At 39.7% G+C, this 16,484-nt stretch overlaps 1 protein-coding gene across 1 annotated transcript; it reads left to right on the forward strand.

Moving 5' to 3' along the window:
- The first annotated feature begins 2,455 nt into the window (after positions 1–2,455).
- Positions 2,456–16,088, forward strand: VEZF1 (vascular endothelial zinc finger 1). Its single transcript, XM_011953780.1, has 6 exons — positions 2,456–2,461; positions 4,332–5,026; positions 5,791–5,854; positions 6,908–7,091; positions 8,373–8,531; positions 12,726–16,088. The coding sequence occupies exons 1-6, from the start codon at positions 2,456–2,458 to the stop codon at positions 13,151–13,153; spliced, it is 1,536 nt and encodes a 511-aa protein (XP_011809170.1). The 3' UTR covers positions 13,154–16,088.
- Positions 16,089–16,484: the final 396 nt, after the last annotated feature.

A 16,484-nucleotide genomic window follows, 5' to 3' on the forward strand; every position in this document is an offset into this window, starting at 1 on the left:
ATAGCGCGGGCTGCTGGGCCACTGCGTGCCGGCCCGGTCCGGCACGGTGGGGTGAGGAGGTCCCCAGGTCCTGCTCTGAGTCTCCTCCCGCCGCTTCATCCATCTTTCGCTTGTTCTCTTTTCACCTCCCTCTTCTTTTTGTGTGTGTGCGTGCGTGTGTTGACTTTCTGACCCCCTCCCGTGTCCCCGCGAATAGCGGGTATCCCTATGTTCCCCGCCACTCCCCCTCACCGCCACCACCCCTCTTGTGTTTACCCAGTTGGGGGGGGAGGATGTTGTGAGTGTGTATCCCCTCCCCAAACTTTTTCACTGGATTTACATTTTTTCTTTCCCAAGCCTCAGCCGAGCCTTGGCAGCTGACACCTTCTCTCTCTGTCCAGCTCTCCCGCCGTCCCATTGAGCCCGGGGAATCCCCCAGCCGGGCCGGCCTGGGGCGGGGGGAGCGGTGGGGGCCGGGACTCCTGGAGGCCCGACCTTCTCCCGAAGCGCTTTTCTTTCTCGGCCCACCTCGAACGTTTCCTCCAAGTGGAGAGAACAAACAAAGTCCGCTTACAAAGCCCCCAGATGAGTCACTCTCTGGGATGTTGGTCTTCGCTTTTTTGCAAGAAACTTGAAAGTGACTGTAGCCGATCTGTTTTGGCAATTCTCTTGCCCGCCCACTTTAGATGGGGGACCCCTCTTTGGCAGATCTAGGCTGGAACTTATTTTTTTCCTACTCCTTTCTATTTGCAAACGAAGCATTTAGTGGGCAGTAGCGATGAGCTCACGGGGAAACTTCGGAACTGGAGGAGGTTAGGAAGCTCGTCACTTTTAAGTGCGTTCTTCCCGCCTCTCTGAGTTATTTTCCTTTGAATACTTGGTGAAATCCCAAACGCGTAGCTGGGGCGCTTGATACCTTTTGGAACTAACAGGAACGGATGCAGAATTTTCAAAAAATTATTCTCCCAGCCACTGGATTCATCCTAGTGGAGTTAATGTAGGGATTTGGATAATTCAGAAATTACCTATTGTGTAGACTGGCCTTTTGTTTTAAGACGTATTTTTTCACATGTGGGCAATTTGATCTTTAAGTAGTTATGGAAATATATTTGGGCTTCTTAAAATTGAAAATACCCAACATTATGGAATTCATGAACTTCCCCCTTTTCTCATTCTGGCCAGTGTTGTTTTATTGTACTTTGATGAGCTTGCTAATAATGTGATAAACCAACTTGAAAATGCATTGGAAAAGAAATGATATATAACTAGCATGCATCCAGGTTGGTGTAAAGGTGGCAAATATTTTTCCCCAGAAAAAAGCTCAAATGGTCATTTTAAAATATGGGATTGATGGGCCACTGAAGGGATTTTCATGTGATTAAAAACCATATTAAGCATGGTATCTATACAGATTGGAAAAAAAAAAAGTGCTTCATGTAAAGGAAAAACCCATAACACATCTTTGGAAAGCTGGTTGAAAAATCTTTTGAAATACTTTTTAAAAAATTATTTTTTCCCCTGGATAAAACAAATGCCAAGCGTTTATTGATCAACTTTTTAATTGGATTTTATATTATTTAATTTTTTTCAGCTATTAAAATCTTTTTTTCCACCTGATGGAGAAGTGTGAAAACAAATATTTGATCCTGGGCTTGGCAATGTGTGCAGTGAAATTTGTTGGAAAACTTAAAATTTAGAGCCGAGAGCAGTTGAATGGGTAAAGAGAATATTTCAGTCTTTTCTATGGAAAGGTATGAATAGACTTAATCAGTTCTGGTTTTAAGTAATTTTCACTGGGGATATGGAGTTAAGTTATCTTGTTTGTTTCCTGGAGCATCCTGTTGAATTTATATTTTAAAACAATTTAATACCGGCTTGCTTTCCAGATAACTTGGTGGAAAGTGAAAGCTATAGCTATTAAAATGTTTGATGGATGATTCTTCTAACAGGACATTCAAGATATGACTCACCGATGTTAATTTGTTCAGTACAAAATCTTTTACCCTCTGGCACTGGAGATTTCATGGTGCCATATCCTACTACCCTGGGTGATGAAATAACATTTCTGTTTTGTTTCTTGCCAGCCCCAGGAAAAGGAAAGCTTGGGCAGGGTTAAAAAGCCTTGCAGTTGAAAGAGATGGGATATAAAATTAAAACTTTGGTTTGATAATGCTAGACAAATAAAAGCCTACCCAAAAGTTATATTTTTAAAATAAATCACTTAACTGAAGGCTGGCCGTGGTTGTTATTTTACTCTGTCTCTCCCCCAGAGAACAAGTTGGGAAAACCCAGTTCCCCCTTAGAAGGCTTCATGTAGAAGTGTGGGGATCCTAGGAATCCTCAGAGAGTGATTCCTGTAGTGGTTCTACAGCATTTCACCCAAGAAGCAGGGACCTGGTGTGACCCTCGTGTGAGAGTGAGCTTCAGCAATGCTGTAAAAATACTTTATGTTGCCACAGACATCTGAATTGGTAAAATGGCAGTAAGTGCTTTTAGTACTCCATCGTACTAATGGTTGTTTAGAGTTGAAAAATGCCTCTAAATGCTATAAGTCTGAACTTTGTCCAGAAGATCTGCATTCCCTATTATCTGATCTGTTAGCCTTTGAAATTGTATATCTTCAGCTATTAACTATTTGTATACTGTATGGAAACTTGAGTATCCTACAGCCAAGTTGGAAAAGGGATTATGACTGGAGTCCAAATTCTGTAAGTTCCTACTGATGTCACCTGGGTTGATAGACCCTTGCATTTACAGGAGCTTCATAAATTAGATTAAAAGCGGACTGTAATTTACTAGGAGCAGTAAGTCCAGAAAGAGACTTTATTATTAATTATAAATAACCACATAATTTCTGAGAATGCTTCCAGGACTCAAAGGGTGATTACATCAAAATTATTAAACTGAGAACTCTGGATACCACACCTCCTAATCATTTGGGGGAGACTAGTTCCAGGCTTAACTGTTATGCTGCCACCAAGTAAACATAGAACAATGTGTAGTAGATGTTCTTACCCATCAGAGGAGGAGCTGTGAGTGAGTGTGTGTGTTTCTCCTTGTTTTTTCGTCCTTAATCAAGTTAGCTGTGGGACTTGTGGTTATAGAGTAAGAAGGGTAAATAGCCGTCTAAAGTGTCTAAGATGATGGGATGGGCCCCTAGTAGGACATTGTATGCTTAAAATATTTGAAACTCCTCTTGAGTGCATGCATCCTATTAGGATTACAAAACTCAAAGCATAGGGGCTTGGGCTCACTGTCAAGAGTTTCAAAAATAATGTTGGTAAAGAACAACATATTAGGAAGAACTATTTCAGGAATTTTTTCCATCATTTCCTAAATGTTTATCAGTATGGAGAATTTTGAAAGTATCAGAACCAAGAGAGGAACTACTCATAAATGCCAAGAACCTGATCCATGGTGAAATTTTGGTTTCAGTGCAGCCAAAAGAATTTACAGTGTGCAGCCTCCAGTTTTGGGAGTGGAGAAGCACATCGTAACAGCAGATGTCTAATACTTTATTGAAACCTACAACTGCTGGAAGAAGATAAATATGAAAGGAATATAAGTGTTTATAGTTTGTTTTTCTCATTAGTCTGTCTTTGAGAGTTTGGGATTTGAACAGCTAGTGTTGCTGAAAGATGCAGACTTCAGTATACAATTAGATAACCTGAGAAACAACTGACAGGTGTTTTGCTATGGGCTACCTTCACAGATGCCTTCCAGGTTGCTTAATAGCAGATTTTGTTTCAACCAAACCTTTTAGTAGTCAAGTGAAAACTTAAAGTTAACAACTAGCAAATGTGTTTAGAGAACTAGATTTATTTCATCACTTAGCAACAGCCCCTTCCTCAATCTGAGTTTTCTGATAGGAAGACATGATGCTTTTCTTCTGGGTAATAGACAAATAGATGATTATGTTATTGTGTGTACGTGAGTGTGTATGTGTGTGTTGCTGCAGTAAGGTACTATTAAATACTTAAATATGGAGTTTTTTTTGTTTTTTTTTTTTAATATGTTATTTAAACTTGGTTTCAGCACTGACAGACTAATGCAAACTGATTTCATCAGCTGGTCTGTCCCTTATGAACCAGGATAGTGTGTAGTTTAGTCAGCTGTTTAAAAGCAAGATCACTGTCAGCAACTTAGTTGCAAAAGTTTTGTGTCTGCACAGTGATTTTTCAATGCTTTGTATTGTCAGCTCTTAGAGTAACTAGGTGGTTGCTGGATTACCACTGCAGAGTAGCTGATAGGTTCTTCGACTGTTTCTTCTAGTCTCTATTGTCTGGAGCATGTTGAATTTCGAAGGCTATTGTGAGAGGCTGAGTTTCTGAAGTGTAAATGTTTGGTTTTAGGCCCATGAAGCTTCCCATCACCAACAGCAGGCAGCACAGAACAGTTTGCTGCCCCTCCTGAGCTCTGCCGTGGAGCCCCCTGATCAGAAACCCTTGCTTCCAATACCAATAACTCAGAAACCTCAGGGTGCACCAGAAACATTAAAGGATGCCATTGGGATTAAAAAAGAAAAACCCAAAACTTCATTTGTGTGCACTTACTGCAGTAAAGCTTTCAGGGACAGCTATCACCTGAGGCGCCACGAATCCTGTCACACAGGGATCAAGTTGGTGTCCCGGCCAAAGAAAACCCCCACCACGGTGGTTCCCCTTATTTCTACCATCGCTGGGGACAGCAGCCGAACTTCGTTGGTCTCGACCATTGCAGGCATCTTGTCAACAGTCACTACATCTTCCTCGGGCACCAACCCCAGTAGCAGTGCCAGCACCACAGCTATGCCAGTGACCCAATCTGTCAAGAAACCCAGTAAGCCTGTCAAGAAGAACCATGCTTGTGAGATGTGTGGGAAGGCCTTCCGAGATGTGTACCATCTCAATCGGCACAAGCTCTCCCATTCAGATGAGAAGCCCTTCGAGTGTCCTATTTGTAATCAGCGCTTCAAGAGGAAGGACCGGATGACTTACCATGTGAGGTCTCATGAAGGAGGCATCACCAAACCCTATACTTGCAGTGTTTGTGGGAAAGGCTTCTCAAGGTACTGCAGTTTGCTTTGCTTTGCTTTGTTTCATTATGGTATCAGTGTACTTCAGTTTTGTCTCCATGTGATCTAGAATTTTTATGTGAGAACAGATGTGGACAGACCTGTGTTATTAGAGAAGATTGGTGATAGATAAAGAAGTATTAACACCTTCAGGTCTGACCCCAGTTTGGTGTGATTGACAAGTGGTGACATAGTGATTAACCTGTTTTTTTCACTTAACGAGTGCCTCGGTGGACTCAGGCTTTCGTTTGAAACATGAATACTTATCACTGCAAAACCACCAGTTTTCAGTTCAGTTGGGGCACTAGACATGAGGGTCACTGTGCAAATTAAAGTAACATTTCTTGGAAGTTGCTATGACCTTGGATGCTCTTAATTAAACTTTTAGACTGTTTTTTCATTTTTCTGAAAGCACCAACATTTCACTAATTTTCATTTTTAAAAGCTTTTAGAGTTAGTATAGTGGTAGCTGTTTCTGGCAGGTGTTAAGAGTAAAACTTCAGGTATTTTGTAATTGTGAAGAATCAAGACAATATGATCTGATGTTGACTAGGAGAGAAAATTAACAAGTAGAGGCCTAAGACTTTGTGTATGGTAAGAGAGGGAAGGAGACTTGCACTGGGGGAGGGAGGTTGGTAATTCTGCTAGCTTTCCGTAAAATGCACCCCCTCCCAATCTGCCAAGCATGTAAGCATCACATAAATAGCATTTCTCTGTGTGTTCGATTATATCTTCTGTTGAAACTCTCTTTTTCACAGGCCTGACCACTTAAGCTGTCATGTAAAACATGTCCATTCAACAGAAAGACCCTTCAAATGCCAAGTAAGAGTTAAAATGACTTACCCTTAGTGTAGCACTTTTCTAGAAGGTCTGAACCAGTTCAATCTCACCAGTCTTGAATAGTCTTAAAATCACTGACCTGAGTAAATGTGGCCCATTTGACTTCTAGTTTTATAAAATATAACTGACAGCCTCAGTTTCTGTAAAGCAAGATCATTTAAAAATTTAAGTGTGTTGTTTTTGTTAAGCTATATTTCCCTTTCTTTGGGCAATAGTATTTTTTGTTAGGAAAAAAACGTTACAGTCTTGCAAAGGTGGTTGTGTATTTGAAATGAATAAAGGAATAAAGGGCTTTAATTTCTGGTTGATTATTGAAGTTTTTTTTAACTGTAATAGGAGAAAATAATGAATTTTTCTCCCAAATGTTATCACTTACCGGATTTTTGTCTGTTATTACCAAATTGGAGCACTTTCTAGTTGTTTAAAAATCCATTCCAGTTAATGATTTTATTTGATATCAGTTATAATAACAAAAAGATTAAGAATTTTGCTAAATCAAATGACTGTTTTAGGCATTGGTAATTCTAGTTTGTTGCTGGAAGTCTTTTAGTGCACCTTTCAGTTACGTTTGTTAATGACTGATTTTATTAAGTAAATGATTTGAATTCTAAGAAAGATCTAATTGGAGGAAGGAAGCTAGTGTCATTGAGTGAGTGCCTGCTATGTATACGAGGCTCTTCTTAATCCACCAGTAATTTTGTGAGAGAGGTTATTATCCCCATTTTACAGATGAAGAAACCTTCAGATAGGTTAACCAACTTGTTCAACATTATGCTGTTTAGTAAATTGTGGAGCTCAACTTAAACCCAGGTTTAACTTACCCTAAAGCTTACATTTTTCTTCCTTCAAAATGGAAGAGTCTAAAATTTATCAAGTGTTTTATTATGATTATGATTCTAGGTAACATATGCAATTAAAATTAAACTAGTTGTCAGCTTGCACATGTGGATAGGGTAATGCATAGAATATAACGTACTTTAAAATGAGTAGAACAGGATAGGCTATATTTAAAAAAAGTTTTCCTCCCTCATGCAGACATGCACTGCTGCCTTTGCCACCAAAGACAGACTGCGGACACACATGGTGCGCCACGAAGGCAAGGTATCATGTAACATCTGTGGGAAGCTCCTGAGTGCAGCATACATCACCAGCCACTTAAAGACTCATGGGCAGAGCCAAAGTATCAACTGTAATACATGTAAACAAGGCATCAGTAAAAGTAGGTGGTGCTTCAGGTTTTATTTCTTTTATATTTCAGATTGGTGAAATATGCATGTTTTCATAATGTATCAAAGGTATTAATATGTTTATATGTTTCCTCCTATTGCCAACATGTGCAAACAGGCAACAATGGACAGAATATATTTGTGTCAGAACTATGCTTTACTTTCGTGTATGCAAACAGCATTGATAAGCTGCTAATAACCTTTAAGGTGAAAGCAGTGTTAATAAGCGTGCTTTTCAAACCCAAATCTGTAGAGAAATGAGATACCATATCCACTTGCAGGTTTAAATGTTTTGCTTGCCTTAAATTCAGAGCTGAAGATAGAATACTTGCATTTACCCAGGATTTTTCTTTTAAGATTGCCCTAACCACTAGAAGAAGGCATTTTCCTAATCCTTTATTCTATTATATATGTATTTTATTTCCTAATCCTTTATTCTATTATATATGTATTTTATGCAGTAGAAACATCAAATTCTCAAAAAAATAGGTGGTCACAGGAGAATGGGGAAGAAAACTTAATGTGTATTAATCTATCCATTTTTGCTTCTTTGTAAGTATATTGGGTTTGTTATCTAGTGTGTTGTACTTTATAAGCATTCACTTCTTTTTTTTTTTTTTTTTGAGACGGAATCTTCGCACTGTTGCCCAGGCTGGAGTGCAATGGCATGATCCCGACTCACTGCAACCTCTGCCTGCCAGGTTCAAGCGAGTCTCCTGCCTTAGCCTCCCAAATAACTGGGATTACAGGCACACACCGCCATGCCCAGCTACCTTTTTTGTATTTTCATAGAGACGTCATTTCACCGTGTTGCTCAGGCTAGTCTCGAACTCCTGAGCTCAGACAATCCATCTGCCTTGGCCTCCCAAAGTGCTAGGATTACAGACGTGAGCCACCGCACCCGACCTATAAACATGCACTTTTAGTGTACATTGTTGTGGTCAAGTAAAAAATATTTTGTTGAATGTTGATTAGTCCTATATTAATATTATCAAACTTCCATTTTTAAAGACATTTGGGTTTTTTTTGTGACACTTGGTTTTTTTTATAGCAAAGATTCCTTTTCTCTTTTATATTGTTTTTCGCTAATTCTCTAGACTTTTTAGTGCTTGTTTATTTTGACCAATGTAGACACAGCAACAGAAAAGATGCACTTACTAAGAGCTATCAGGTTAAATGGTTAAGATCACAGAAGCATGAGAAGTCAATTTTGAAAAAAAAACGGCAACAGTTTTACAGGTAAATACAGTGTTTTTGGTTTGTCTTTGTAATAGCATGCATGAGTGAAGAGACCAGTAACCAAAAGCAGCAGCAGCAGCAGCAGCAGCAGCAACAACAACAACAACAACAACAACAACATGTGACAAGCTGGCCAGGAAAGCAGGTAGAAACACTGAGACTGTGGGAAGAAGCTGTTAAAGCAAGGAAGAAAGGTAAGGCACAGCTTCCAGTGTTGAAAATATGGCTAGAGAAGTGTTTTCATTTAGTATGCCAAGTGATCAAAGTAGAGAAGCCACAGTTTTAGGAAATCTAGCTTAATGGAAACATGGAAATAGTGCATGCTGGGAAATATCTGGTAAAGTATAGTTATTGGCAATAAAGTGTCCAGATAAGTTATTACTAGGAATTAAAAGTTCTCAGTACTTCTATCATGTTCTTTCTTTTGATTTACTTTTTGTTACAAACTTGGAGCCAAAATTGGTCCTTTGCTATGCCCAGAGTTGCATTTTTATTTTCAATTTGATGTCAATCTCCATGCATTGTGGGCTTTTTTTTTACCTTTCTAAAATATTCCCACTTTTAGAGGTGGATATCCTTGTGTCTACATAAGTTCATTTTCTTACAACTGTGCTATTTTTGCTCTTTAGTGTTCTTTTTCATTGTATTATTTATTACATGTTTCGGATTCTATAGTGTTGATGTCTTTTCTCTTGGTCACACTCTTAAATCTCCTTCAGTCCATCACTATGGCTGGCCTTAACATATCTAGTCTTCTGCTGCTGAGGATTTTACTGTAATTGCTTAAAAAATTTTAAATGATTTGCTTTTCTCTCATGTGTATATCTTCTAACAAATCAGTTGGAGTATCAGTTTTCAATGTACTTTTCAACTTACTAGTACAGCTTTGGCTTCTGGACTAGTGTGCAGCCATTTCAAATGAATCATTTTGTCAATGTACCATGAGCCAAAGGGCAGATTTGTAAATTCCTTCTTCCTCCTCCACCTCTGCAGTGTCTTACTATGTTAAGGAATCCTCTATCTGTGGGCTCCTCTGTATGTAATTCCTTTTCTGTGTAGTTTCTTCCATCTTTTGCTTCTTTGCTTCGTGTAGCGTGGCCCTCAGAGTGATCCCTTCTTTTTTTTTTTTTTAGACAGTCTCTCACTGTGTTGCCCAGGCTTGAGTGCAGTGGTGTGATCTCGGCTCACTGCAGCCTCCGCCTCCTTTGTGCCTCAGCCTCCCGAGTAGCCAGGACGACAGGTGTGTGCTACCGCACCTGGCTAATTTTTGTATTTTCACTAGAGACAGGGTTTTACCATGTTGGCCAGGCTGCTCTTGAACTCCTGATCTCAAGTGATCCACCCACCTCAGACTCCCAAAGTTCTGGGATTACAGGCATGAGCCACCACACCTGGCCAAAGTGATCTCTAAACCTCCTATACCTGGATAAAAATAAAAGGAATAGCATTCTTCTTCTTCTTTTTTTTTTTTTTTTTTTTTTGAGATGGAGTTTCGCTCTTGTTGCCCAGGCTGGAGTGCAATGGTGTGACCTCGGCTCACCGCAACCTGTACCTCCTGGGTTCAAGCGATTCTCCTGCCTCAGCCTCCCGAGTAGCTGGGATTACAGGCATGTGCCACCATGCCTGGCTAATTTTGTATTTTTAGTAGAGACAGGGTTTCTCCATGTTGGTCAGTCTGGTCTCAAATTCCCGGCCACAGGTGATCCGCCTGCCTCGCCCTCCCGAAGTGCTGGGATTACAGGCATGAGCCACCTTTTTCATACATTTACTGGCATTGGAAGAAAAGAGTACAGCAGTCCATATAGGCTTTGCACCATTCCTCAGGTGCTGCTTGTTCCTAGCTTCCATTTGAAGATTTGTCATTATTTTAGTAAAATGTTTTGGCCAGGTGTGATGGCTCACACCTATAATTCCAGCACTTCAGGAGGCCAAGGTTGGAGGATCACTTGAGGCCAGGAGTTTGAGACCAGCCTGGACAATATGGCAAGACCCCGTCTCTACAAAAACTCAAAAAAAAAAAAAAAAATTTAGCCAGATGTGACAGTGTGTATCTGTAGTCCCCACTACTCAGGAAGCTAAGATGGGAAGGTCGCTTGAACCCAGGAGTTTGAGGCTGCAGTGAGCTACAATTGCATCACTGCACTCCAACCTGGACAACAGATTGAGACCCCCATCTCAAAAAAAAAAAAAAAACTTTTGTGTTAGAATGGGGAGAGGGGACTGGCAATGGGGAGGAAAAAGTGTAGTGCTATGGTAATTGTATAGTGGGTTGAAAGTATATTATGAAGGGTATTTTACTTAGATAAGGAGTAAAAATGTTTAAGTCATAGTAAAAGGACACTTAGATTAAAAAGAAAACACGGAGGAGGAGGTAAGGGGGTCAGCAAATAAGAGAGTAAAAATTCTTTGGTGAAAGCAGGCGGAGAATATCCTCAGCAATACTCCCAGCACCTTAAAGTGAATTGGTTTTCTCTCATTCTCTCTCTTGGTGTACTCCTCTATTTGGTATTGTATTTCAGTTTGCTTGCACAATAAGACTTGATTGTTTAGCTCATCTTCTGACTTCCATGAAACAAAATGTTATTGTATTCCCATTCATAGCGTGAATCTCTCTGGAAAAGACCACTGATGTTAGAAACCTCTGTATTCATATTAGTAAATGTCACATTTTAGGGGAGAGGGGACTCCTGACCTGAAAACCTAAACTTGAATTTACAGCATCCCTTTAAATATTAGGCCTAAATAAGGTAACATAAGTTTTCAAACCTGACTGACAATCATATCATCTGGGAAGCTTTTTAAAAATACACATTTCCCAAGTTCCATCTAAATTATCTAAATTTCACTATTGATTCTCCTGGAGTCCTTTTTTTTTTTTTTTTTTTTTTTTTGAAGTCCTCTAGATAGTTGATTTTAATAATCACCTAGGTTTGGGAATCCCTGATAGGGAGAATGGTGTATGCCAAAGTTACATTGTGTTGCTCAAGTAAGGGCTGCTTGACTCAAGGGTCCCCCTGTGGTGATAAGACCTTCGTGGATCATATACAGATCTCTATCGTTAGTTCAAGTATGTTTCTCCATTTTGACAGCCAAGTCACAGCTAGCCTACCCATCATTTTACTGCTGTTTTCTGGTGCTGAATTTTGTTGAGGGGTGGGTTGGGGGTGTTACCTTGAAGGGAAGTGTTTTTTAAGAAGTGTGTAGACCTGGCTCACACCTTAATCCCAGCACTTCAGGAGGCTGAGGTGCACAAATCGCTTGAGCCTAGGAGGAGACCAGCCTAGGCAACATGGTGAAACCTGATCTCTACAAAAAACACAAAAATTAGCTGGGCATGGTGGCACGCACCTGTAGTCTCAGCTACTTGGTAGACTAAAGTGGGAGGATTGCTTGAGCCTTGAAGGTTTGTGACTGCAGTAAGCCATGATCATGCTACTGCACTCCAGCCTGAGCAACAGAAGGAGACCCTGTCTCAGAAAAAAAAGTGTTCAGGTTTTGTTGGGTCAGAAGGACCAGGGTCCCCTAACTCACTGCAGGGTCTCCTTGCCTAGCTAGTTCTCTTTGGTATGTTTGGTGGTATGTGTAATATGTAGAGTTAAAGATACTAGGCATAAAATAGATGATTGTGTCAACATCAGAAACAGAAGAAGAAATAGGAGTGAGGAGAACATGAACTTATTGAGGAGTTTTTTTTTCTTTCCTAATGTAGTTAAGAGACATAACCAAAAAGAATAAGATTATTTAACTGAAACATATTTCTAAAACTGAAACAAACAGATGATACTAAAATAGCTTGTTTATCATTCCCCAGTTATGCATTTTTAAAACCTTAACAGAATGTGACTTCATGTCTCAGGCTTTAACATACTTATTGAGTATGCACACCTCTCTCTGCTAGTTACAGTGTGCCTTATGAGAAGATTTTTCTGATTATCTGTTATTGTGTAACCATTGGCCCAGCTCTGTGTAAACAAGCTCTTTAGCCTGGCCTGCTGGAGGTTGGCTCTTCCCAGGAAAGTTTTTAGAACTCAGAGGAACTGCATGAAGTAGTAGTGAGAACACTTAGCCCTGCACTGCAGAAGTTAACTGATCCTCTCAGCATCATTGTGAGGTAGGTAAGTAAATCTGAACTTGAAACCTAAAGTGCAAGGCTAAACAAGTTGCTTAAGTCCTTACAGGAGGTATAGCATCAGAAGGTGATTCATACACTGGGATCCCTGGCCCCCAGGCTTGCGCTCAGAAAGACCCTCTGTTCTGTTGACCACTTGATAGAAAACTGGAATTTGATTACATGTTTGACATTTTTAATGAAAAGAAATTGATTCAGAAACTGTGAATTTTGCTCACTGTTTTGAGAATCTAAAGACCCTTTTGTCTTCTTATTTTAGAAGCTGCTAACCTGTGCCAAACCTCCACGGCTGCTACGACACCTGTGACTCTCACTACTCCGTTCAATATAACATCCTCTGTGTCGTCTGGAACTATGTCAAACCCAGTCACAGTGGCAGCTGCAATGAGCATGAGAAGTCCAGTAAATGTTTCAAGTGCAGTTAACATAACCAGCCCAATGAACATAGGGCATCCTGTAACTATAACCAGTCCATTATCCATGACCTCTCCTTTAACACTCACTACCCCAGTCAACCTCCCCACCCCCGTCACTGCCCCAGTGAATATAGCACACCCTGTCACCATCACATCTCCAATGAATCTGCCCACGCCTATGACATTAGCTGCCCCTCTCAATATAGCAATGAGACCTGTAGAGAGCATGCCTTTCTTGCCCCAAGCTTTGCCTACATCACCGCCTTGGTAAACAGTATTATAAAATCAAAATATGGGTTAAAGTAAATATTTACCAGCAACTTAACTTTTAGTTGATTAAAGCAAAAAGTAAACCATGAAATTGGGAGATTTTATTAGTTAATAAGAGTGTGGTAGCATTTTTCTCCAATTTGGCTGGGATTATTCAAAGTAGGGTGTGTATGTAACTTATCGCTGGACCACTTTAGTTTAATCAGAAATTACTTTTAGCTGACAACATTGCTTAAACAGGATAGTAGTTGGCAAGATGAAATGCCAGAATTAAAACCAATCATAAATAAGTAGAACCCACTTCAAAATAAAAAAAAAACAGCATTACTATTTCTAATCCCAAGGAATCACTTTATTGTAAACACTAGCAGAACTCTTCTCCCTGTACAAGGTGGATGGCTGATTTTAACCTGAAATTCTAAATCCACAGATTTGAGAGCTAGTGTAGAATTGTCTGTGTTTATTGTTTTTATGAGTAAATACATGCATTGTCATAATAAAATGCATTTCAGAGAATATGCATTTTACCTTTGGGAATATGTTAATTTCAGGCAGCATTCCCTATGGGAAAGGTGATACCAGCTCTGATATGCAAAGCATATGATAATTTATCATTCTAACTTCAACATATAATAGGGATTGTGACCTGATATTTGGAGATGTAAATATTGCTCAGCATATTAATCCCGATGGAAAATAGCATTGTAGTTGACTTTTTAAAAAAAAATTTAAAAAAATCTACAAATTGTGTTTTGCTAAGAAAAGCCTCAACTGACAGAGGAGAAGTCAAGTGTGTGGACAGGCAGCCTCCTAACAAACAGAGGCCAATGGGACTCCTGTTTAGGAGCCAAGGAGTACTTTGGAACAGTTCAAATATATTGCTTTAAATTGGAAGACGCTGGAGGCACTGGGATGTGATACGCCCCTCTCTCTCCCAATCAGAGCCTGTTGATGTTACAACAGGGACAGATGTGTTAGTTGCTCACTAGAGTTTATGTCTTATATTAAATTGTATACAGTTTTTATTCTAACCACTAACTAGGTAGTATATGCCCCTTCAGAACATGCAGAGTGTATCTTTTTTTAAATTTCTCCTTCCGTTTCTTAAGTATTGCTCAGATTTGTTCAACTTTGTAAATATGGAGATCACTTTTTTTTTTTCTTTGAGAAAACACTTGTATCAGCTTTGTGGTGTTTTCAGGGAGACAGCTGTCTGCACTCCCTGTAGAAACCCAGCAATGATTCAATGATTGTGCATGTTGAGACATGTGCTTTTTATTTCTTAGCAGGATATTTTATCTCTGTACATAAAGTAGAAACCAAAAGCTAGGGAAACAGATACGCTTTACACCATCATGCCACACATTGTTTTTGAAGCATTGTGTTAAAAAAAAAAGTTAAACCAAGACGCTGTGATTTTTTTTTTAAGTTGCAATATGTTTTTGGTTTTTTTCATTTTTTAAATCATTGCAGTTAAGAGAAATGGAAATTAGTTGTGTTAATCTTGCAGAATGTTTGCAGGACTGACTATCAAACTGGATGATTTCCGTTTATACCCTACTGTGTCAGTTCAAGCATCAAAATACCTTGCATCTGAGGCAGACTTCCTACATCAGGGACAGGTATCTGTGTGTCATTATACAAAACAGTTCTAGGGGGTTGAACTACATAGTAAAAAAAATAAATAGTACTTAGTGTAAAATAATTTTATAAATGATCTTTTGTACTTTAGGACATTAAATTGTACAACTTTTGTATATATAAAAGCTTAGGAACTTTCTGTTTAGCAGGAAGGCAACACATTCCTACACTTTTAATGTATATGTTTGTTATAATGTCCATGTAAACATGCCCTATGTTTGTGCCTTTTAATTAGTTTGTCTCAATAAACAAAATGTAGAGAAAAATATGTAGCTATGACTTTGTTACAACTGTTCTTATCCACAGTACAAAAATGGTTTGTTTTTAATATGTAGAGCATTATGTGTGGACTACTGGAAGGACTCGTGTAGGGAAAGCCCAAGAATGACCCTGCTGAGGCCTGAATTGGGAGGCACAGTGACTACATTTGGAGGAAGTCCACATTTCCTGGCATGCAGACCCAAAATTCGGTTCTGGCTCTGCCTGCTGGGATCTGTTATCTCTGATGGGCTGGCAATCATAATCCACAATTCAGACAGCCCAGGCTTCCTCCACAGTGGTCCAAGGAGCAGTCCTCAGTGGGGACAGGTGTGGGCCCTACCCCTAAGCTAGAATGTGGTTGTCAGAACCCTGAAAGTATTAGTTCTAAAAAAAAAAAAGATATATACTAGAAATAATTGTTTTATCAATTCATTGTATAATAAACAGGAGTGAGACTTCATTGTATGACTTCAGTTAAAATGCTATTTTGTATGCATTCTTTATTCACTTAAGAAGCTTGTCTGCAATAACAAAGCCACGTCATGTCTTCTTTTGGGAGGGAGAGAGTCGATGGCAGGAGGGGGTTGTGGGTGGGCCACTGAAAAGGGGGACCGAATAGGTTGTGTGGTGAAATTCTCCTGTGTCTTGGAACTGGAATTGAGTTTCAATGTTGATGAACTGATTCAACCAGGTGTTGAAGGCACGACGGCCACTGCTCTACGAAAAGGGAGAGTATGTTTTTCCCTTCTGGTTGTAACCTGGTTAAGAGCTTCCCCTTTATCAGATTGGCAGCTAAACAGTTGTATTAGATAATCCTTAAATCTGACATCCAGCCTGTTATGCTCTAGGGTTCGCTGCTTGGCCTGCATTTGCTTTTTATTGTGTATCCATTCCCCTCCTACGGTGTGCTCCTAAATGAAGGTTTCTATGTAAGCAGATGATGATTTTACCTGTCAATACCAGCACTGTATTACTAACATGCAAAATACTGCAGATTTATTTTGAAAATTAAAGTTAACCGGTCACAAATGTTATAATGGATTGCTTAATACCTCAGAAGCTTCATCAGTTTGCTCTGATAATAGAAAAATTTTTCAAGTACTATCTTTTCAGGTGTGCACATCTCAGTATTGGGTTGGAGAGAGGGAGGGTCCAGTATCAGGCTGGTTGAAGGGTGGAAGGGCACCAGACTGACTGCCCTTGGTAGGTGCACCCTCCCAAGCAGCTTGGGTAAGGCCCAGGAAGCCAGGACTGGAGGCAGTGGCCACAGGTTTAGGTCCCTGTCCTACCCAAAAGAGAAGATGGGTTTAAAACATTTCTTCTCATGCTCTAGGACCCAATTTCCTTAGTTGAAAGGGGTATTAAGCTGAGTCCCTTGCCCATTTGTGTTCAACTAGATTTCTTAGATGTCCACTGAGGACCAGCAATGT

Source organism: Colobus angolensis, unplaced genomic scaffold (assembly GCF_000951035.1).
Source record: "Colobus angolensis palliatus isolate OR3802 unplaced genomic scaffold, Cang.pa_1.0 Scaffold37, whole genome shotgun sequence".
NCBI classification, from domain to species: Eukaryota; Metazoa; Chordata; class Mammalia; order Primates; family Cercopithecidae; genus Colobus; species Colobus angolensis.

Excerpts from the sequence above, each read along its gene's own strand:
- VEZF1 (XM_011953780.1), top strand. Across the intron at positions 5,855-6,907 it reads AAAGACCCTTCAAATGCCAA|ACATGCACTGCTGCCTTTGC; the intron begins GTAAGAGTTAAA and ends TCCCTCATGCAG. Across the intron at positions 7,092-8,372 it reads TAAACAAGGCATCAGTAAAA|CATGCATGAGTGAAGAGACC; the intron begins GTAGGTGGTGCT and ends TCTTTGTAATAG.